Source organism: Zootoca vivipara, chromosome 8 (genome assembly GCF_965207765.1).
Source record: "Zootoca vivipara chromosome 8, rZooViv2.hap1.1, whole genome shotgun sequence".
Lineage (NCBI taxonomy): Eukaryota > Metazoa > Chordata > Lepidosauria > Squamata > Lacertidae > Zootoca > Zootoca vivipara.
The window spans coordinates 63,837,249-63,860,828 of record NC_142591.1 but is presented as its reverse complement, the minus strand read 5'-3'; the positions used below and the strand labels follow the sequence as shown (position 1 = coordinate 63,860,828).

The 23,580-nt window shown below is 44.6% G+C and overlaps 2 protein-coding genes across 8 annotated transcripts in view; one reads left to right on the top strand and one right to left on the bottom strand.

The window, feature by feature from the left end:
- The first annotated feature begins 3,824 nt into the window (after positions 1 to 3,824).
- CCNE2 (cyclin E2) lies at positions 3,825 to 20,499 on the top strand. 3 transcript variants are annotated; one of them, XM_088675721.1, is made up of 12 exons: positions 3,825 to 3,954; positions 7,446 to 7,483; positions 7,643 to 7,745; positions 9,032 to 9,082; positions 9,605 to 9,756; positions 12,250 to 12,385; positions 12,953 to 13,099; positions 14,912 to 15,007; positions 15,819 to 15,953; positions 17,372 to 17,483; positions 18,576 to 18,730; positions 19,507 to 20,499. In XM_088675721.1, the coding sequence occupies exons 2-12, from the start codon at positions 7,470 to 7,472 to the stop codon at positions 19,603 to 19,605; spliced, it is 1,200 nt and encodes a 399-aa protein (XP_088531847.1). In that variant the 5' UTR covers positions 3,825 to 3,954; positions 7,446 to 7,469; the 3' UTR covers positions 19,606 to 20,499. The 3 variants fall into 3 exon arrangements, with proteins under 3 accessions (XP_088531847.1, XP_034980407.1, XP_088531848.1); XM_035124516.3 differs by lacking the exon at positions 3,825 to 3,954 and adding an exon at positions 4,744 to 4,827; XM_088675722.1 differs by lacking the exons at positions 3,825 to 3,954; positions 15,819 to 15,953 and adding an exon at positions 4,749 to 4,827.
- Positions 18,549 to 23,580, bottom strand: part of INTS8 (integrator complex subunit 8) — a 26,952-nt gene continuing 21,920 nt past the window's right edge. For all 5 annotated transcript variants that reach the window (XM_088675719.1, XM_088675718.1, XM_088675720.1 and 2 more), the window contains exons 22-28: positions 23,404 to 23,522; positions 21,964 to 22,067; positions 21,534 to 21,584; positions 21,283 to 21,356; positions 21,141 to 21,205; positions 20,830 to 20,873; positions 18,549 to 20,659 (exon numbers count right to left, since the gene is read on the bottom strand). In XM_088675719.1, the coding sequence (XP_088531845.1) occupies positions 20,543 to 20,659; positions 20,830 to 20,873; positions 21,141 to 21,205; positions 21,283 to 21,356; positions 21,534 to 21,584; positions 21,964 to 22,067; positions 23,404 to 23,522 (574 nt within the window). In that variant the 3' untranslated portion in view covers positions 18,549 to 20,542. The remainder of the gene's footprint in view (positions 20,660 to 20,829; positions 20,874 to 21,140; positions 21,206 to 21,282; positions 21,357 to 21,533; positions 21,585 to 21,963; positions 22,068 to 23,403; positions 23,523 to 23,580) is intronic.

Genomic DNA, 23,580 nt, shown 5'->3' with positions numbered 1-23,580 from the left:
TGAGAGTCCCATGGACTGCAAGAAGATCAAACCTATCCATTCTGAAGGAAATCAGCCCTGAGTGCTCCCTGGAAGGACAGATCGTGAAGCTGAGACTCCAATACTTTGGCCACCTCATGAGAAGAGAAGAATCCTTGGAAAAGACCCTGATGTTGGGAAAGATTGAGGGCACAAGGAGAAGGGGACGGCAGAGGACAAGATGGTTGGACAGTGTTCTCGAAGCTACCAACATGAGTCTGACCAAACTGCGGGAGGCGGTGCAAGACAGGAGTGCCTGGCGTGCTATGGTCCATGGGGTCACGAAGAGTCGGACACGACTAAACGACTAAACAACAACAACAAATGCCTGCTTGTGCTGCAAAACAGACATGCAGTATTTAAGCAAACCCCACCCCCCACCCCGATTTCTCTCTTTCTCTTTTAAATGCTATGGTATTTTATGATTGGTTTAAATCGCTGTCACCTTTTCTGGGTGGTGCATAGCCAACAGAATGGCAAGATTTCAGTTTTCATATGAATAAATACATTGATGAAGCAGCCTCAGCATTTATCTTTGGCAACTGATTTTAATATCTGTGAAGGGCCCCACCACTAAAAGAGGCTCAGCTGGTGCTTAGGGCACAATAATTGAAGCACCAAAGTGGTCTTCAAGGGAAAATCTGACATTTGTCAGACTTCCTTACACATTTTCCCCTCTTTTTTTGTATTCTCATTACTTAAAAAGGTAAAGGGACCCCTGACCATTAGGTCCAGTCGTGACCGACTCTGGGGTTGCGCGCTCATCTCGCATTATTGGCCGAGGGAGCCGGCGTATAGCTTCCAGGTCATGTGGCCAGCATGACAAAGCCACTTCTGGCAAACCAGAGCAGCACATGGAAACGCCGTTTACCTTCCCGCTGTAGCGGTTCCTATTTATCTACTTGCATTTTGACGTGCTTTCGAACTGCTAGGTTTCCCACCAAAACCAAGGGGCAGACTCCTAATGTAGCCTGAATTAATGCAAGGATGACACGCATTAGCACCTGACATATGTGCATTTACATCTCTGCATATATGTAAATTTTGTCTCATTTGGAAAAGTAATATTTATGTTTTATGTTTTATTTCTATTTTGAATTACCTATTGTGAGGCACCATAATCTTTTCAGCATTTAGGGTCTCTAATGGTCTAAATCCAGCCCTGAATTTAATCAAAAGCAAAGGATATCAACACCTAGTTACGAACACAATTGTCAATTATATAAACAGGCATAACCGGCTGCTGTAACAAGTCATTCAAGAATTTATAAAGACAATGTAAAATAACATAAATAGCACAATCATAGAATCATAGAGTTGGAAGAGACCACAAGGGCCATCCAGTCCAACCCCCTGCTGAGCAGGAAGCACCATCAAAGCATTCTTGACATATGCCTGTCAAGCCTCTGCTTAAAGACCTCCAAAGAAGGAGACTCCACCACACTCCTTGGTAGCAAATTCCACTGCCGAACAGCTCTTACTGTCAGGAAATTCTTTCTAATGTTTAGGTAGAATCTTCTTTCTTGTAGTTTGAATCCATTGCTCCGTGTCCGCTTCTCTGGAGCAGCAGAAAACAACCTTTCTCCCTCCTCTATATGACATCCTTTTATATATTTGATCATGGCTATCATATCACCCCTTAACCTTCTCTTCTCCAGGCTAAACATACCCAGCTCCCTAAGCCGTTTCTCATAAGGCATCGTTTCCAGGCCTTTGACCATTTTCATTGCCCTCTTCTAGACACGTTCCAGCTTGTCAGTATCCTTCTTGAACTGTGGTGCCCAGAACTGGACACAGTACTCCAGGTGAGGTCTGACCAGAGCAGAATACAGTGGTACTATTACTTCCCTTGATCTAGATGCTATACTCCTATTGATGCAGCCCAGAATTGCATTGGCTTTTTTAGCTGCTGCATCACACATGCTGACTCATGTCAAGTTTGTGGTCTACCAAGACTCCTAGATCCTTTTCACATGTACTGCTCTCAAGCCAGGTGTCACCCATCCTGTATTCGTGCCTTTCAATTTTTTTGCCCAAGTGTAGTACTTTACATTTCTCCTTGTTAAAATTCATCTTGTTTGCTTTGGCCCAGTTGTCTAATCTGTTAAGGTCATTTTGAAGTGTGATCCTGTCCTCTGGGGTATTAGCCACCCCTCCCAATTTGGTGTCATCTGCAAACTTGCTCCACATGTTGCGAAGTATCAAAAAAGGACTTAGTCCAACATAAATGCAATATGGACTGTGGACATTGCATTTATGTTGGACTAAGTCCTTTTTTATATACATTTCAACACGTGGTTGTGCTATTTATGTTATTTTACATTGTCTTTATAAATTCTTGAATGACTTGTTACAGCAGCCGGTTACGCCTGTTTATATGGATATCAGCACCAGCATGGGGTAGTTAAAACAGGAAATGCAGAAACAATCTTGTCACTGTGCTGCTGCAGTTTGAAAGGATTATATAGGGAAAGATGATTGGCGATTATAATTTCCTAAATGGTAATTTAGCAAAATGTTCATTCAAAAGCCTTGGGGTGGTATTCAATGAATGATGTTGTTGTTGTTTAGTCGTGTCCGACTCTTTGTGACCCCATGGACCAGAGCACGCCAGGCACGCCTGTCTTCCACTGCCTCCCGCAGTTTGGTCAAACTCATGTTCATAGCTTCGAGAACACTGTCCAACCATCTCATCCTCTGTCGTCCCCTTCTCCTAGTGCCCTCCATCTTTCCCAGCATCAGGGTCTTTTCCAGGGAGTCTTCTCTTCTCATGAGGTGGCCAAAGTATTGGAGCATCAGCTTCACGATCTGTCCTTCCAGTGAGCATTCAAGGAATACACACATTGAAATTAATGAATTTATGTTAGTAATATATATTGACTTCAACCAGTCTATTCTGAGTAAGACTAGCTTTGAATTGGTCTGAGTACAGTACTAAATTTGCTTAAATGATCACTGTTGGGAAGTGTTTTAAACATCTAGGGAGCAAGGCCTGGTTTTGTTTGTTTGTTTTCCTTTCCCTTTGCAAGCTACTTTGAGGTTTGTTTGTTTTTAAACAATCAAGTGCTGTGTAAAATTTGGTAAATAAATGCCAGTTGCAGGAAACTGCAGGAGGAGAGAGTGAGAATCATAGAAATGTTGAGTTAGAAGGGACCCTGCGGGTCATCTAGACCAGCCCCCTGCAACACAGGAATCTTGAGGAATCTTTAATTAATCTTGAGTTACAACGCCTCTAAGATGAAGAGTCTCATGCTCTACGGATTGAGCTATCTCGGGTTATTCTTGCACTCAGGTTCTGCTTGAAGGCTTCCCGCAGGCAGGCATCTGCCTGGCTATTGTGAGAACAGGCCGCCGGACTAGGTGGGCTCACCTTAAGTTCTCGTCCTCCTTATAATGACTTACTAATAATTGTATACGGTACTCGTCAGGATACTGCCAGTACGTACTGATTACCTATAGATCGTATTCTATGACATTCTCAAGGACTTTTTCATTTCTTTTTCTCCCCACCCCTGCGAGAATTCCCCCCCACACACTATTACATCGAACATTTCTCGTGTTTCTGACCACATGCCAAAGCCTGGACAAAGCCCTGCGCGCTGCAAGAAGGTCCGGCACCCCTTAACGCTGCTTTCACAGTCCCCCCGCTCCCTCCATCTTTGACAGCTGCCTTCCTCCTTGCTTCCCGCGAGCCGTGTTTACATTCTGCCGACAGGTCCACGTTGCCGAGCCATTCGCCCTTCTGATTGGCCGCGGCGCGCGGCGCGGCTCCGCCCAGAGGTGGAGCCCGGCGTGGCGAGCTGTCTAAGCGCGCGTGTTGCTAATGGGAGGCCGAGAGCCGTGGCCGGCGCAGGAGCCAGTCTGCTTGCGCGGAATCCCGGGAACGCAGCAACCGCGGCTGTCCAGGGTTAACGAGGTGTCCGTGGCGTGCGGCTGGTATGTGAGAGACGCGCAGCAACGGGCTGAGAGGACGTTTGGGGAGGCGGGGGCGTTTGGGGAGGGAGGAAGGCTGGTTGCTTCCCCCACCTGCTTTGGCGGGGGGCTTCTTCCCTCCCGCCTCGGCTGCCAAAGCCCCATAGGTGCCAACTCCTTGGGGCCCTGGGTGCCCGAGCACCCCCACCCGGTTCCCCATGAAGAGGCCGGGCACCCACAAATTTCGGGGCCAGGGCCATCCATGCGCACTGCATGGCACCCACGGCCCCGGAGAACCAACGATCACGGGGTCAAGCTGGCACTCTTGCAAAAGCCCCGTCGCGTCTGCGAGTCACGGGCACAGCCGGTTGCCATCTACGAGGAGGAGGCCGGGCTCAGAGGCGAGTGAGCATTTGGCGGAATTGGCGGGGGAAGCGGGACGTCCTCCTCTAGGGACACTCTTACGCTATGCGCCCCCGGGGGGGGGGAGACGGATGGGGCGCGGGTGTTGTTGGGTACCTAAAAAGCTGTCCTGCTGTCATTGCATATATTTTATTGGTGTGTGTGTATATATACTGTATATATATTTAGTAGTGTTTCCTTCTCCGAGGGAAAAAAAACCGGGAAGGAACGAGTCGGGGGTTCCTAATGTCTGTCCGCGGCCGGGAATCGGCAAGGTTCGTTCTTTTTGCAAGGCGCGGAGTGCCGGGCGCGCTCCACGTCGGGGTTCCGGGGCGGTCGGGCGGGAGAACTCGCAGCCCGGGAACTGCACAGGCGGCGACGAGAGGGCTGAGCTGGGACCCAGGCCGGCGCATGCGCAGGCGGCACCCTATATAAGCGACTTGGCGCCGGCGCCAGCTGAGAACAGTCCAGGTTTGGGCGGCAGCAGCGGCTGAGGTGCGGTATTGGGGGGTCATCTCTATGGGGCGGGAGGGCAGCGATGCTCGGGAAAGAGCTGGATGGCGGGCGAGGGGAACTCGGGCTGCTCGCGCCCTGCTGCTTTCGGCCTATATGGGGAGGGGGGGCTGGCTTTTTTAAAAAATATTCCCCCTCCCTGCGTGTGGTGAATGTCCTGGAGAGGAGGGGGGTTGGGGGCTAAGGGTGTCGGGGCGCTGCTTAGGGGGCCGCCCCAGAAAAGCGCTGAGGGGGGAAGGCAGCGGGCGGCAGGGCTCCAGCGCCGGCTGGAGAAGGAAGCGGAGCCAGAAGGCGGGATGCCCGCCCTCCCAGCTCGCCGGCCGGGCTTTTTTTGGAGGGAGAATGAGGCGGCGGCAAGGAAAGAGCGGGGATCCCCGACCCATCCGGCCCGGGGGGGCCTCTCGGGGGCCGAGGTGGGGGGTGGCGAGGCGGGAAAGTGAGGTGTCTCCCCTGCAGCACATTGTGGTGGTGGTGGGGGGAAGATGCTCCCAGTTTTTCCTAGGGCGCCTCTGCCTTTTTGGGGGTGGGGGCGATGTGGGTCTCCCCATGGGGTGCAGAGGGAACCCTTTGCACCCCCCACCCCCCGGCAAACCTGTTCCTCTCGTCTGTGTGGTCTGGGAACTGGCTCGGCCGGCCTGCCCTTGCTGGGCGTGTGAGGCTTTTTTGGAGGGAGAGCGACTCCCTCCTCCGGGGCGGGGGGCGGGGAGCCCGCCTGGTGGCTTCCCGGGCTGCCCCGAGAGCACTTGCCTCGGTCTTTCGCCCCCTGACCGTTCGGGGGTTTTTTTTGCGGGGGGGGGGTCTCCACGGAGGAAAAGGTGTGTTTTGGGCGGCGGAAGGGATATTTCCCCTCCCCTGTTGGGCTGGAAGGCGGGAGAGGCAGGTTAGGGTGTGGGGTCCGTCCTGCAGAAGCTCCCCGCTTTGGCTCTGGACTCGATTTATTGGGGGACGGCGGGAAGAGAGGGGGGGCTTCTTGCCTGGGGAGGGGGCTGTGTTTGTGTGTCTTTCCTTCTCATGATGTCTTGAAGGAGGGGGAGCAATCGGGGTTTCTACTCCTATCCCGTACACCCCCTCTGTAACATTGCCTCTTTTGCAACCCCAATATATAGGGGGTCGTCTTCTCAGCATGTGTAAGTGTAGGCGGGAAATGCTTTTCTTAAAAAGAGAGAGAGAACGCTCTTGCCCGCCCTCCCGCCCCCCAAACTCCCGCCGGTATCCCTCCCCCACTTTTTATTAAACACTGTGCTCTTTTCTTTATTTTTTTTACGTTTTGCCCTCTTAGGGCCAGCGGGAGTTTCACCCGCATGCTGGATGGAGGGTGGTGGCAGAGTCCAGCCTGCTGTTGCCGCCTCCTGCATTTACCCGCTTTCTGTAAATTGGCGCGGGCCGGAGAGCCGCGTATAGCTGGCTCAGCAGCTTGGGGGTTGGGGGGGGGGCTCCTGAAGCTGCTGCCCCCCCCCTTCCCGCTTGGCAGGGAGAACAAATGGCAGAAAGAGGAGGGGGCAGCTCGAGTCTTTGTGGTTTTCTTAGTTCATTCGAAACAAAATGTGTGTCTTTGCAACAAGTCATCATAAGTGATAAGGTCCCAGTGAAAGTAAAGCTTGCCAATCTCCTTGCACGTAGGATTTGTGTGTGTAAACTATATTCATGTACAGTGATACCTGTTTATATACATGCAAGTACTCTTGGTTCCTGACAATGCTATGTATGGGGTTTGATTCTGAGCGCATGGGACATGCATATTTGCAAAATATGCAAACCAGCATTGCTTATGATTGATGGGGATACAAAACTTGCACGTTCACAAATCTGACCTTGGGACTACATGCTCATAGCAGAGTTCTCTGAGGAAGCAAATGGATTGGTGCCTGGAGCAAGGCATGAAGTGGAACAAAATGGCTACTGGCATTGATGCTGGGAGGGCAGCAGATGGAAGCTGGTTGAACCTGAAATTGACCAGTGAGCACATGGATGATGAGAAAGGGTGACCTTCAGTTTTGTGTCTGTAAAGAACTGTTGCTTTGAGCTGAGATGGAGGGAATTAACACAGACCACCCTTTACTAAGAGGGATTGCGGGATAATGTACTGCCAGTTCACCCCTTAATTCAGGTGTGCAGGGTTTTTCAGGGACTGGAACATGACTAATTTGGGCAGTTTGCCCAGATTTCCTGTTCCAAGCGCAGGATTGTCATGAGGTAACAGGTGCCTGCCTCCCTGTGGAACACTTGTAGGCTCCTGGCTGTACAGAAAAATGCCTTGCCCACGATGTTGGGCAGTTGCCATTTGGATGTTCTTGGTCTCTGCTAATTTCTGGAAATATCTTTGGGGTTTAGGCAGCAGGCACGCACACACTGGGAGCTGGACTTAATTTGAGGGGAAGGGCTGTAGCTCAGTGGTACAGTATCTGCTTTACACATTCAGTCCCCAGCATTTCCGGGTAGTGCTAGGAGACAGCCCTGCCTGAAGACCTGGAGAGCCACTGCCAGTCAGTGTAGACAGTACTGAGCCAGATGGACCAATGGTCTGGCTTGATGTTAAGTCATGAGCTAAACAGCGCTTTGTATGTACTTTGGGTTAACCTATAGTGTTCTCTCATTTGCAGGCAACTATCTGGAATCCTAATAAGATGTCAAGGCGCAGGTAACATCACTTTTATAATATGCTAACTGTATACAGTCAGACTGAAGCCCATAAATATATGCCATCGTAAAAATGGTTAGTCTTTAAGGGGCCACAGTGTATGTGTAGCAATGCTCTCCACTGCTGTCTTGATGGGAAAATGTATTTACACTTCCACAGCAGTCGTTTACAAGCCAAGCTGCACCAGCCCTGCCAGGATACGTCTCCTCAAGAACTGCAGGTGCCAGAGTCTCTTCAGAACAGAAAAAGGAAAGCAATGCAGGTCAGTAGGAATTTAAGCAGTCTCCTGGAGCCAGATGTAGAATAGTGGTTAAGAATATGAGCGGGATTGCCTTGTTCAAGCTGAGACAAGAATTCACAACATTGATATTGGTAAAACCACCTTTCCCTTGGCGTCATCACATCTGAAATGTAGAGATAATGGGTGGAATTCAGCATCACACTATTACAAATGTTCCGTCTGTGCAAGCATATCAACTTGCCAGATGGGACAGTGGCACACTGTTCTAGGGGTTCTCCCACCCACTCCAGAACCAATTTCAGGGACGTACAGTACATGAGGGGTGGAGAGGGAAGCCCCATTGTGGAAGCCTTTGAGCAGGCCTTCTGTAGATGGGATTTGTTAGGTGAGCCCCCCCCCCCCAATATTTGTAAACAAGGCTGACCTCGGCACCTGGCACTCAGGTGGTTGCCAAGAGCCTGCTGATGTTGACGTCTCAAATTCCTTGGTCTGCTTCTTCCCTCACCCCATCCCAATTTTGGTTTGTGTGGAGCTTCCCCAACATTTTATATTTTCCACTATAACCAAAGCAGCTCATTGTTTCGGTGGTTTGCAGGCACCTGCCACAGATCACAGCTCTGTTGCTGCCTGCCACACTGCCAAGTCAAGGGGAGGGGTGGTGGTTGGTGGCTGACGCTAAGCAGCAGTTTGTCAGGGAAGATTTTAAACCTCGTGCTGGCTCACTTTGCATATCACTTTTTAAGAATTCTGGCATAATCTGTGAAGGATCTGAGCAGCAAGACCACTATGGCTGTTATTTTTTGTATGATGTTGGATGCTATTAAGAGCATTATGTTACTTGCATAATGTTTCCTCCGTTATCCCTTTTTTTTGGTTAGGGCAAGTGTTTGAATGATCACTGTTTAATACAGTCAAACCTCCGTTTGCGACCGCTTCGGTTTCCGACCACCGCGGACCCGGAAGTGTTTACATCCGGGTTCCGTGGCGCTCGGATGTGCAGAAGCTTTCTGTGCAGCGCGCGCAGAAGCGTGCCTTCAGGGAGCGACCCAATTCGGGGAGCAGCCGGCTCCGTGGAACAGATTGCGGTCGCAAACCAAGGTACCACTGTAGCTGTGATCGGTGGTTGTGCATATGTTGCCAATAAATGACCTTCAAAAATGAATAGTTGTGCACTGACTGCTTTAATGCTCCTATTTTTGAGGGAGGGATTTGAAATGGAGGGAGCCCTTGATGTACCAGGAGAATTTGGCTTCACTTGGTTGCTGCTTTGCTCTTAATCAAGGTGCATCTGTGTCTGTTTTCCAAAGGACCCCACGAAAACAGAAGAGATCAACATGAGACATCAGTATGAAATTAAGGTAAGAATGACCTGCATAACAATTGATTTTTAACTAAGTTGGTCTCCATTCTTCAGTATGTATGAGAGTTTAGACTGTTAACATGGTGCCCATTGTGAGCAGGAAGTTCTTCACTTTTTGTCAGGGAAAGCAACTTCTTTCTTTTTAACTAAATACATAAGGGAGAATTAATGCACACACTGCATAGTGTGATTTGTATTCATTTTGTTGTGTTGGCTGCTGCAATTTGTGTTCAATGAATATTTCACCACTGAAAAACTTAACTTTCAACTTCCAGGAATGTATAGTGTTAATTATGTCCCTTCCCGATATCCCACCTAATGTCTTACTGCTGCAAGGGTTTGGATAAAATGCTTTGGGATTTGATTCACAAGGCCTAGTAAACATTAGCTGGTTGATGATCTATTCTATGTGACAGTGAAAAGGTTTCAAAAGGCTGGGACAAATTCTGCTACTCATAAACTATCTTGCTTGGTGTTGTATGTATTTTTCTCATGCTAGCTCTTAATATCTCATTTGTAGAGTTGTTGGCCATCTACAATATCAGGCGGCATCTCCCCTTGTATTATAATAGAAACTCCTCACAAAGAAGCAACAACCACTGATTTTTCCAGATTCAAAAAATACAGGTTCAGAAACCTCTTCATAAATCCATCACCTTTACCGGAACTAAGGTGAGTTACCTATAACCAAAAGCAATTGTGATGCTGCTATACTTTGATATGTTAGCATAGTGAATGTAGTGCAAAACCCATTTCTTATGTTGTTCACCAATTTGTATTGGTGGGTAGTCTTTGACCTGGAGCTAGTGGCATATAGAAAACACAATGAATAAAACCGCTAATATCTGGTCTTGTTTTAGTCCTTGTTCTGAATGCTTTGCCTATCCAAGGGCATTATGTGAGCTGTGAAATTTTGATGGACAAATTATATTCCAATTTGTCATCTGTGTTTGATGGAAATTGCATATAAATCTGGCCCTCCAACTTGGATATACTACCTCCCCATATAGACCACCTCTCCCCATATAAACATACCAGGACTCTGTGATTATCATATGAGGTCCTTCTTTGTGCCCCCCCTCCATGAGAGTCCCTGAAGGTGGCAACACAGGAATGGAAACACCAGGTGAAAAGCGTTGATAACCATGCTGTGAATATTTTATGACCTTTGAAATGGGTTTGGGGGAAGAGGGTTATTGATTTGTTTTTGTTCTATTACGTATTTTCTGTTCTCATATTTTTACGTTGTGAACCACCCTGTGATCTTCAAATGAAGGGTGGTATACAAATTTAATCAATAATGGGGGGGACTCATGGGAATTGTAGTCTGAAACATCTGAAGAGCATTAAATTGGGGGAGACTGGACTACAAGAAGGTGGTGAGATTGGGAAAAACGCATTCATGCACACAGTAAAGAGAAGCCGTATTTCTACCATATTTTTCCGTCTATAAGACGCCCCCATGTATAAGACATCTAATTTTGGGGACTCCAAATTAAGAAGATGGATAGGATTGCCCAGAGTTGTTGAACTTTTTTTGGTGGTGGGGATTGCCGGAAATCGCTCACCTGCCGCTGACAATCGCACGCATTGCCGAAGACACGCAGCTGCCAAATGGCCGCCCTATTGTCGCAGCAGCAGCAGCCAATCGCCAACAGCCCTTCTCACAGCTACCAATCACCCACACTATCGCTGCTGTGTATCTCCTGCTCATGGCTGTGACCAATCGCACAACCCCCTCTGCACTACCCATGTATAAGACGAGGGCTAATTTTAAAGCTCATTTTTAAATTAAAAACCCTCGTCATATAGACGGAAAAATACAGTATGTGTTGGTTGCCATGTCTTTTCTCTCTCCCCGCCCTGCTTAAGTGAAATCGACCAGAAATATTGTAAGTTCCATTGTTCTGAAACTGCCCAGTTGCCAACCTTGTAGTCCTAATATAGTTCTTCATTGTTGTCAGTCAGAAAAATCATCTCTCAACTTACCTGATGGAAAACTTGTTGAAGTGTTTTGCTTAATGACAGAATGACAATAATTTGAAACAATTGTTGAAAACTTAATGTCTTCTGACAAGTCTCTATAGCCACTTAAAAGATCAGTGACTTGATTACTGAGTAATATCTACAGTAGTACCTCATTTTGCGAACGCAATCCGTTCCACCGAGGCGTTTGTTTGCCGAAAGCACGCTTCTGCGCGTATGCAAAGCGCTGATAGAGTGCTTCTGCACAGATTGCTTCTGCACATCCGAGCACCGCGGGACCCGGATGTAAACACTTCCGGGTCCGCAGCGTTCGTAAACGGAGGCGTTCATAAACGGAGATAGGCGTAAACCGAGGTTCCACTGTACCTCTTTTCAGTTTTTGCCCTTGAAGGCATGCAACATTGACCATCCTTGATTGGATTTACAAACCTTAGCAGCTGAAGGAAGAGCATTTATTATGCTTGTCATTGGCATAATTAAATCATAGAAATGGTGCAGGGGTGAAGGATTGAAGCCTCACCCCATAAATACTACCTCAATCTCTTATCTTGCTGGGACTAGGAAGTAGCCATGCTGTGAGACCTTTCAGCTGAAAGGTGCTAAAATGCTATAAAGAAATGTTCTCCCACCTCTTCAGCTCCTTTGAAGTCTGAAAAGTCAGATATAGCCACATACATCATATGTAGTCGGAAGGCAAATGGACTTTTCTTTATCTGTTCTACCTCATTTTTATTTTTTTAAAAAACTTACTTGGCAGCTATGTTTCATGAAATCCAAACAAGCTTTGAGTAGAACCCCTTTGGAAAACTAAGGTCATTAGATCTAGTTACAGGTAGGTAGCCATGTTGGTCTGACGTAGTTGAAACAAAATAAAAAAATTCCTTCCAGCAGCACCTTAGAGACCAACTAAGTTTGCCATTGGTATTAGCTTTCGTATCTGAAGAAGTGTGCATGCACACGAAAGCTCATACCAATGACAAACTTAGTTGGTCTCTAAGGTGCTGCTGGAAGGAATTTTTTTACTAAGATCATTAGAGTTTGGAGACTAGAAATAATACATTGAATGCGTTAAATCCAAACATTTGGCTTCATCCCACTGGTCCAATTTTTGCTGAGACCACACATTTTATGACTTTTTAAAAATAATCTGGAATTTAAAATGCATGTCTTTCATTTTAGCTGGGGAAATTCTAAAGATGTCTGGTTCAACATTCTCAAAAAGGAGAACAAATATTCTCACTGTAAGCATTTCACATCTCTACACTCCAACTTGCAGCCGCACATGAGATCAATCCTATTGGACTGGCTTCTGGAGGTGAGTATTGAACTTATAAATGTAATTTGTGTATAAAGAACAGTCCTGAGAAGTAGCAAGACTGACCCAGAGTGCTTCCTCTCCCCCCCCTTTTAAGTATTAAGCTTGTTTATATTCTGCTTTTCCAAATCGTGCTGAAAGCAGCTCACAAGGATAGTCAGCATATCAATATATAGCAGGGGTCAGCAAGGTTTATCTTGCCTGGGCCAGATCGGTCCCACAGATTCCTCCGTGGGCTGGATTGTGTGTGCACGTGCCCGTGATTTCCGGCGTCTGCACGTGCGCAGACACAATTTTCGGCGCCGCGAAAGCAAGCCTCCACGCTGCATAGCTTTAGCGCAGCACACAAGCGGGTAGCTCAGTTGGGGGGCGGCTTATGGGCTGGTCAAACAACCTCTGCGGGCCACTTCTGGCCCATGGGCCTTAGGTTGCTGACCCTGATATATAGGCACAACAAAAACATAGGCATAAATATATCCCCTGCTGAGTTACAACTTTTTTAAAAATGTTTTGTCTTGCTGTTTGTAGTGTAGTGACCGTGATTAAGCAAAGCTTATTCTGTAACAGGTATGTGAAGTATACACGCTCCATCGGGAAACTTTCTACTTGGCACAAGACTTTTTTGACAGATTCATGCTGACTCAAAAGAATTTAAACAAAACCATGCTTCAGCTCATAGGAATTACAGCCCTGTTCATTGCTTCCAAGCTTGAGGTAAGTAGCTTTCAGTGAAACCATTCTACCGTTGACAATATAGCATTTTAAACCCATATTTGTGCTGCATATCCTTTACAGACAAAGGCCCATCCCAGTATAGCAGCTGAGGAAGAATTGGGTCTTTTTCTTTTGATTAAAGTAGCTTGGCATATTACTGAGGAAAATGGAAGGTCTGAGTTGCACAGTTTGCACACTGATATAGCAGCTCTTGGAAGTGTGTGTGTGTGCTCACAAATGATAGCCCTAAATGCCATTAGCAAATAGCTGCCTGTGTTCTTAACCCTCAGAGTTCTTACTAGGATTCTGATCACGGGGAAATGCATCCCTCAGTAACTGAAGGCTGGAAGTTTCCTAATACTTAGCTGAGACCAAACACTTTATTTTGTATCCTGTCTGCTTTACAACTTGCCTTTTCACCAAGAACCTCAAGATGACCTGCATCATTTTTCCCATTTTATTTCCACAACAACCCTGCTAAGCTGAGAGGTGATGATTGGTATAAGCTCCCGCAGTGAACTGAATGCGGGTTTGAACCCGGGTACTCCCAAGGGACGCGGGTGGCGCTGTGGTCTAAACCACTGAGCCTAGGGCTTGCTGATCGGAAGGTTGGCGGTTCGAATCCCCATGACGGGGTGAGCTCCCATTGTTCGGTCCCAGCTCCTGCCAACCTAGCAGTTTGAAAGCACGTCAAAGTGCAAGTAGATGAATAGGTACCGCTCCAGCAGGAAGGTAAACGCCGTTTCCGTGTGCTGCTCTGGTTTCACCAGAAGCAGCTTAGTCATGCTGGCCACATGACCCAGAAAAACGGCCTGCGGATAAACGGCTCCCTCGGCCAGTAAAGCGAGATGAGCGTCGCAACCCCAGAGTCGTTCGTGACTGGACTTAACTGTCGGGTCCTTTTTGCTCCCAATTCTAGTCAGACACTCCAACCACTACCACACTGGCTTTTGCTAAGACTTGCTAAAAGAAGAGCACCGATACGTATGCCTAGCAGGCCAAACATCTCAACATGTTTTGGGAAGCTTTTAATGTTTAATAAATTATTGTATTTTAATATTTCTGTTGGAAGCCGCCCAGAGTGGCTGGGGAAACCCAGCCAGATGGGCGGGGTATAAATAATAAATTATTTATTATTATTATGACATCATTTGAATAATGCAACATGTTTTGTTTGTAAACTTCAACATCTTTTAATGCACTCTATGGGCTGGGCCTGTACATCTTCATATCTTTCAATTAAGCTGGCAACTGATGAGATCCTTAAAGATTTCAAGCACAGCTTAGGTTGGGGACACGGTAAAGGACTTGAGTCTAATGGTCTGGCTTCAAATTTCACCTCTGACTCCTGCTTTGTGACAGTGGTGCTTTGCAAGTCAGACCTGAGCAAGAGACAGTGGTTCAATGAAGAAGCTTTTAGACTGTCCTGTGCAATTGGCCTTAGGATTTCATGGCGTTGCTAGTGGGCTCATGATATGAGACTTTGCACAGTAGTGCCACTTGTGTGAAGTTTCTTTTCCATGTGTGGGGATCAGTGCATAACTGTAGTGGCTGAGGATCTATCTCAGTGAGTGCTTGGCTCTTTGCTTTTTCAACTGCTTGCCCACTCCTACATGGAAGCGAGGATTTGCAGCTGAGCCTGTAAGTTGGCATGCTATTGACTGCTCTCCCATGGGTGAGAACAGGAGCCTAAAAGCATCTGAATATAATTTGTAAAATTGAAATAGCTGTGGTCTGCAGAATAGGGTTGTAAGCCCTGATGGATTTGATGAGGTCTGTTCTAACATTCTGTCTTTTTCTTTTTCCTTTAAGGAGATTTATGCTCCCAAACTACAGGAATTTGCCTATGTTACTGATGGTGCTTGTAGTGAAGATGATATTATAAGAATGGAGCTCATTATATTAAAGGTAATAAAATGAAGATGCTGACCATTTCAGCACATATTTAAGAGTCTGCATCCTAGGAATTACTCGATTGGATGGGTAGCTAACATGGTGCCTTCCAGATGTTTTAAGTGCAATTCCTATTACTCTGACCATTGGCCATGCTGGCTGCTGCTGATGGAAATTGAAGTCCAAAACATCTGGGGGGGGGCATCATATTGCCTCCTCCTACTCTGTTGGCTTCTTAGGCAGAGCAGATCATGTTTATTTATTAGCAATGTCTCCTAAATCTGGAATCTGACTGATGTGTGCTGTGAAAGCTGCTTGGATACACTCTGAAAAGAGTGGATCCATTTTAAGCTTTGTATTTTACAAAAGATATTTCTTGACCTCGGGGCTGGGAAGAGTTCAGGCAGTAATGGGGAATCTGTGGCCCTCCAGATGTGTTGATGGGAGTTGGAATCCAGCAACATCTAGAGGGCAACACGGGCTCTCCATTCCTGATTTAGAGCATTCTGCAAGGGTTTAGTCTTGCAGAGCAGTAGATGAAGAGACCGAGTGGATTTCTGTATCATAGGATGGCATGAGGGGAGGGCTCACAACTTGAATTCTGCTTCATTCTACACGAAGAATGCTGAGCATGTTGGGGAGAAGGAAAAAATAGAGAAAAGTTCTCCCTGGTGTGTCAGTGATACAGATCTGATTCAGATCTGCACACTGCTGTGTGAGAACTTGTGCAGGGTTTTGGGCTGTGTGAATAAAAGTTTACTTGCTAAATTTGTAGATGTAATTATCATGCTCTAAAGCCTTTGTTATGATGTTCACACACATGTAGGCTCTAAAGTGGGAGCTGTGCCCAGTAACAATCATCTCTTGGCTGAACCTTTACCTCCAAGTGGATGCTCTGAAAGATGTCCCAAAGGTGCTGCTACCTCAGTATTCTCAGGAAAAGTTTATTGAAATAGCACAGGTAAGTTCCTATTCCAGCACATTGGTGCATAAGCGCATCAAAGGATCAATTCAGATATATAGATGCAAGATTTCAGCTCAGATAGGCAACTTGCAGGGTTCATGTTTGAACACCAGGAAGATTTGAGGTACAGGACAAGAATTGTGTGCTGGAAATTACTTGAGTGCTTGATCATACAACTGTCTCCAGTGGTGGTCTCCCGCAGACAACTTGAAAATTGTGGAGGGTCTTTGCAGACCACTTAAATGATTTTTTGCCTGTTGTAGCAATGGTGCTGGATGCTGTATTGTTTTTAATTGTATTTTAATTCTAGCTTTTCTTATATATTGTATTGTAATACAGTAAAATGCAGAATAAGAGAGCATGCTTGTTTCATTGCTCATAAAGCCTGTATGATATAACACACACACACACACACACACACACCGCCCAGGCTTCAGGATATATGGAGGGACCCAGTTCACCTGGTCTCTGGATGATTTAATATGTTTCTCAAAGCAGTGCTTGGTTGCAAACACATAATAAGATGAAAAACCTTTTGTGCAGCACACTGAGCTCTTGGCAAGTGGATACATAAGACAAGTGGTTTGGACTCTAAAATGTGATGAGCTAGGTATGACAATAGATGGTTGGATGGATGTCCTCCTGCGTACTGCCCTGGTTTGCTGGAGCTCCCTGGTGGCAGGGGGGGCTTTGGGGTCAGGGGAGGGGGAGGAGGACAGAAATCCAAGCATAAAATGGATCATCTCTGACTGTTCACCTACATGGGATACTTCTGTGGCAGGGGAGGATCCATGTGGGTGGGTAGGAAGGAGGTGGAAAAGGTGTTTATGTATGTACCGTTTTTTTTTTTGTAGTTTGTAAAATTAATAAAAAGTATGTTTTAAAAAAAATAAAATGTGATGAGCTAGCATCAGTGCAGTGTTGCCCTCGAGGACTCAAGAAGATTATGTGAGACTGTAGCTTGCAAATGTTTTCTAAATGCATTTGATCTTAATTTAGTTAATTTAATAAAATCCAGATGTTAAAATATTTTTGATTCATCCTGTGGATAATTCTACTCAGGCGCAGTAGTCTAAGTGTTATGAGAAACTTCAGTGTATCAGCTGAAGTAACATAAGCTTAGTGAAACTGGTGCTATTCCTAAACTCTAAGCAACCGACAGGCATTATTTGTAATCTTGCACCCTCATAATCCAAGCAATGGACAAGCAGCCATCCATCATGGATGCTTTAGTTGAGATTCCTGAATTGCAGGGGATTGGATTAGATGACCTTCCACATCCCTTCCAACTCTGATTCAGTGAGTTATTTCAGCTTGTAGTGATTAGCTATTAGATTAGCTATCTAATATACCAATATAAAATTGGTTATAACCAAGTATTTATACTAATAAATGTGGGTTTTCCTTCCTTGCAGCTCTTAGATCTATGTATTCTAGATGTCAATTCTTTGGATTTCCAGTATAGAATATTGGCGGCGGCTGCACTCTGTCACTATACCTCAATACATGTAGTTACAAGAGTCTCAGGTAGGATGGAACATCTTTTTTGTTACTCAGGTTTTCATGTCCTGGCTATTGTAAGATGTCTGAGGCTGTAATAAATATGTGGGCATGCAAACTGGCAGTTAAGGTGCTGGAGACCTTTTTATTTTAGAAATAAAGTACAAGCAGGGCTCCTCAACAATATTGTATCACTGGTGTGTTACCCAAAATTGTGGTTGAGGGGGCTGTTGGCTCAGGATTGGAAGGGGTAGTTCTCACTCTCTGGAGAGTTAGTTGTGGAGCCTGCTCACAACTTGTCTGTGTAACTCTCAATAGGCTAATTTTCCTCTGTTTCCTCCCTTCCACCTCTGCCCTTAGCTCATGCTTTCTCATAATTTTCTGCTGCCCTTTGAGCTTTCTCGCATCTGACCCCTTTTTTAGCTTAAACGTGCTACATTAAATTTTGAATTCTAGGGTTACCTCTCACTTTATCCCTGGGCATATTTAAAAATTGCCTACCCAAACAATGGGATTTTTCCTGTCTTTTATACAAGTCTCTTCATCCTGTTCTGTTCCACTTCTCTCTTCTCCATGTGCAAACTGTGATTACTCCAAGCATGATAAGATTGAGAAACAAGAGGGAGTTTTATCTGCAGTTGTCACTAGCTGAGTCTATTGTGAGTTATCCTTGGACATGTTGTGTACTACCTGTACTTTCTCCCTTTGCAATAGGAATAAGAATTGCTAGATCCTCTTGTCAACACACTAGCCGCTACAGTATCTTGGAAATAATATTTGGGAATATCTTGCACTTATGCTCATCTAGCTTCTCTGGGCTATGGCTATTTGTATCTGAAACGAGGCTGAAAATCTTGTCTCTGCCATGAACTCAGTAGTTGGCCTGTAACAAGCCACTGTTCCAACAGATTTGTTCTAGTATTATTGGCTTAATAATATATGCAGAGTGCCATATAAATACTTACAAGCTTTTATTTGTAATCATGTAATTTTATTTACATTCTGTAAGGATTCTGTCAACTGTTTATGTAAAATAGCAAGTGTGTAACTCTTGTATGTTGTAGAGCAGTGAATACGCATTATGAAGACCGGGACTCAAAATTTCTCTTTTATTATTAGGCTTGGAGTGGGACAGTATTGCAGAATGTGTAGAGTGGATAAAACCATTTCTTAAGGTTGCAAAAAAATCACCAGTGAAACTAAAGAATTTTAAGAAAATTGCAGCAGAAGACAGGCATAATATACAAACCCACACAAACTACTTGGACATGCTGGTGAGTTGTTTCTCCCGCTCTTGAGTTTCATGTTGTACCTCTGAGTGTTAAAGTGATGCCATGTATCTTGCCCACTTCCAGTGTAACAAGTTATTTGGGCTGGCAAGACATATATATGTATAGCACTACAGAGATGTTTAAAGAAATTGGTTCAAGGTCAGGAGCTAGTGAGTTCTGGGCCAGATCCAGCTGCTTCCTTCTCCACTTGAGATTGTTCAGGACAAACCTCTGACCATTATCCGTACTGACTAGGGCTATAAAGACAGTGATGTACATTTTTGGCAGTTAATATAGTTGCATTAGAAAGTAAAACTAATCTATAAAGATCACTGAAATTTGAAGATGCAGCTAGTTTTAAATACATGAACACAATAAGAAATAAGCTGTGTTGGAGCAGTAGTACAGTTGGTCTTTTATCGGTAGAAAGACGTATTGTAAACAGAACCAATGTGCCCCCAACTCAGACTAGGTGGGCTACTGGCTTGATCCAACAGGGCTATTTTGGCCAGTCATTAGGGTTGTTTAAGGGCATAGAGAAAAAGGAAGGAAATTCTTGCGTGTCAAGTAAATGCCATTTGCATGAAAGATGCAGACCTTGAGGTGAGGGCACCCCAGCTGTACCAGTTCCTTTGCAAGGAAAGGGGGACTATGTGTAGGAATACAGATGACCAGAAACTCACTCATGAAGGAATTTGCTCTGAACCATAGGGGAATAGCAAAGCAGAAATTGCTTGGTTTACCATTTCAGTGCATTAATTTAAATATTAATTGAATAGGATGAAGTCAACTACGAAGTAGCTGTTGCAGCACCAGGCCAGCTATCACCAGTGTCTACAGGAGGAATTATTACCCCGCCCAAGAGTTCTGAAAAATGAAATCCTTACACGACAGGAGTGTGTGCCAACCTGAACAATATTGTAAGACTGTTGGAAAATGCATCCTGGACTTTTTACACTTGACAAGTGGCTGGGAAGATTATCAAAAGGAAGCTCACATGCAAGTTTCCTGACTTTGCAGCCCAGTAAAGAACAGACTGACTGCTGAACAGTTAAATTCATAATGAACTACGAATTTTAACCTGTTGAATGGCCTCAGGTAACTGAGTTTTTTGATTAGCTATGTATGAACTTAAGATATATTCTGCTGACTGCTGTTGAAAGCACATTGTACAGTCAACTTCTACACTCAACAGCATTAGTCAGATTTTAGAAGCCTGCATAGCAGTGTAATTGTTACTGGGAGATCAATCTTGCTTCTATACTTGTGTAGTATAGATATGAGATAAGGTGAAACTGGTTTTAAGCATTGACATAGGAAAGTGGGGGTGAGAAGAGGCTGCAGTTAAACACTGAAACTACTTCTAAAATCAGCAGGCAACTTAAGCAACCAGCATGTAACTGGAACAACACCTGCTTTACCGTGAATAAATGTCACATACTACCTCTTTCCTCATGAGGTGCTATCTTTCCTTTTATACAAGAAAAGCTGCCAGAAAGCAAGGGTGAAAAACAAGCAGGTGAAGTTAAGACTGTTCTGCAACAGCTTAAGTACAAGGGAGAGTCATGCTTGTCCAAGGTAGTTTACTGTCCCTCTTTATGCCAGCTTGTGTTCTTGCTCAAAATGAATTACAAAAGCTAACTTGCTTCTGTATACTCTTGTAAAAACAAAGGAAGAATTTTTAAGTTTTCTAAATAGGAAAATGCCACACAGTATGTTTATAAATTTGTAAAAAAAAAAGTCTTATGCGTTAAATAAAGTGTTGGAAGTAACTTGCAGCTGCCATCTTTATCTCACTCTGTTAGAAATGGTGCTCTAAAAGTAAAGCTTTGCCATTGCTTGAAGAAACTTCTTTTTCCGTCTTTGAGCAGCGAGCTGTAGCACTTCTTCTGGATTACTGGAATTCAGCTCAGTCTGCCCAATAGCTTTAATCTGAGTATTGAAACAAGCATCAAATAAGTACTGGCAATAAGCAAGTTCGGAGAATAATCTCAATGTTTTATATGCAATGCATATTGTTTACATAATGGCTGCACAGAAGAAAGCACATAGTAGCAAAAGGTACTATTAAGTAAAGAGAAGAAACTTAAACAGCAACTTACTGCTATTTGTTTCTTGTCTGTCTCTCCTCGCTTATGATGAAGGTCTGAAATACAATTAAGGAAACCTGGAAATACAATTATTAAAACAGAACTTCCATTCATAGGAGTATTTCTTATCTTTTTCATATTAGTAAAATAAACCATTTAAACATGTCAAATACGGCACAACAAAATATAAACATGCAATCACGATAAATAAAGTGAAGGTTATATACTTTGATGGAAAGGAGCCTTCTGTGAGCACAATTCAACTGTATAAGCCACACTGGTTTTCAAACCAAGCCCATGTGGCTGTTTTTATAAAAGGATACATGTCAAGTATTCCAAGATGGTAATATCCCAGATGTAGTCATAATAGGAGTCCATAGCATCATGGCTAAGAAAGCAAGCTCTAGTTAATGTATGTCAGTGCATTCACATGCAGAGTATGTGGAAATTTAAAACCTTGCTTACCTGTTTTGCTCCTGAAGTGCTTTAAATGCAGTTTTATAATCTATTTCTCTAAGAAACTGGCACAAAATGGCTACCTAGAAAAATTGAGAGTTGATAAAATGTAACTATGTCACTAACTCCTGATAAGGGAGGCTCATATTTCGTTTATATTATACTGCAATATATATTAGACTATACAAGCCTGCTTTTTATTCTAGCAGACTTATATTGGTAGGACTTGTTTCTAGGTACACAGCAGATATATGCCTTACCTGTGTATGGCAGTTGAGCAGAGAACAACATTTTATCATTCGTTTTATCACCTGGAGAGAAATGGATATACCCTTTTTAGTGAGTCTATAATGTATCCAATCATCTGAGATAATCATCTGCTACTCCAGATACAACTAACCCCTCCACAAAGCACTTAGCCTGCTACTTTTTTTGGCTGAAGCTAAAAATAATAAAGTAACACAGAGCAAATATATCTGGCAACTATATCAATTATCCTTTTGCTCAACATGAATTTCTACAGGCTTCTGGTTTACCTAGAACTAGATTTCTTTGGCTCTGGAGCTGCTCAGAGCCTAGGGAAACCCATCGACTGAACTTGTGTTATCAAACTTTGAAAATCAGAGCCCTATTTTATGTTGAAGCGAAACATCTTTTGCTTGTTCGCTGACATGTAACAATGCATCTCACCTGATCTGTATATACATCTGGCGGTACCATTTTGGTAAAGAAATCCGAACACACGGCTCCTGCTTGAAGATAGTAATGAAGAGCAGCAGAGTACTGATTGGTTGCTGCATTGGAGAGAGCAATAAAAACAAAAGCAGTAAATGCCACGCTAATTCACTAAGCATTTATTTCAATTTATATCCTGACTCTTTTGAAACAGCATGCAGTGGGTAAGATTAATTGAAAACAGAAGTAGTTAGTATTTATTATGGCAACTAAGGAAGCAAGAAGGGTAAAAAACAAATTTTCAGTCAAGAGTCCAGTAAGCCTACATTTCTGTACTGGCCGTGGAGGAAGAAGATTCCTTTTTGCATGAAAGTGCAGCTACAAACCTTTTAAGCAGGCTGGTAACCTGTTTATTTTTGAAGCTGCTGTGCAAGAAAAATGACTACAGTGGTTACCTTGGATTACAAACGCTTCAGGTTATAAACGCTTCAGGTTACAAACTCCGCTAACCCGGAAGTAGTACCTCGGGTTACGAACTTTGCCCCAGGATGAGAACGAAAATTGCACTGCAACAGTGGAAGGCCCCATTAGCGAAAGCATGCCTCAGGTTAAGAACGGGTTCAGGTTAAGAACAGACCTCTGGAACGAATTAAGTTCGTAACCCAAGGTACCACTACTCATGAGATAGAACGCCCCACTTGTGATTCCAGGCATTGCTTCCACAGGAGTCTCAAAAACTACTACAGTGGTACCTTGGTTTACAAACTTAATCCATTCCTGAAGTCCATTCTTAAACCAAATCCGTTCTTAAACCGAGGTGCACTTTCCCTAATGAGGCCTCCCGCCGCCAGTGCCCTTCCACCGTTCAGATTCCATTCTTAGACCGAGGTAAAGTTCTCAAACCAAGACACTATTTCTGGTTTTGTGGAGTTTGTAAACCAAATCGTTCTTAAACCATACTGTTCTTAAACCGAGGTACTACTGTATTCGGGACGTGGGTGGCACTCTGGGTTAAACCACAGAGCCTAGGGCTTGCCGATCAGAAGGTCGGCGGTTTGAATCCCCGCGATGGGGTGAGCTCCCATTGCTCAGTCCCAGCTCCTGCCAACCTAGCAGTTCGAAAGCACGTCAAAGTGCAAGTAGATAAATAGGTACCGCTACAGCAGGAAGGTAAACGGCGTTTCCGTGAGCTGCTCTGGTTTGCCAGAAGCAGCTTTGTCATGCTGGCCACATGACCAGGAAGCTGTACACCGGCTCCCTCGGTCAATAATGCGAGATGAGCGCTACAACCCCAGAGTCGGTCACGACTGGACCTAATGGTCAGGGGGTCCCTTTACCTTTACTACTGTATTCACCAAATCTTTCCTTATATCTTACATAACAAGATATATATGTGTTTGCGTGAAGACAGCCAGCAACACAAATGAATGATAGAAAGAAGTTCATTCAACTTACCAAAATAAATATCTGCCTGAATTATCAACCAGAAGTGATTATTTGAATTTATAGTCAGTGCATAACTGACCAACTCTTTGATAGTAACAGCTACAGCTTCGAAATCCACTGACTGCAAGCTGAAAAGACAGAACATTTTATAACATTTGTCACCTACTTTAAATTTTAAAGATGTAA

Bases quoted from the DNA above. Each gene is read 5' to 3' on its own strand.
- CCNE2 (XM_088675721.1), top strand. The intron at 15,954-17,371 runs GTAAGTTCCTAT...CCTTCCTTGCAG, and splicing joins AGTTTATTGAAATAGCACAG to CTCTTAGATCTATGTATTCT. The intron at 18,731-19,506 runs GTGAGTTGTTTC...TTAATTGAATAG, and splicing joins CAAACTACTTGGACATGCTG to GATGAAGTCAACTACGAAGT.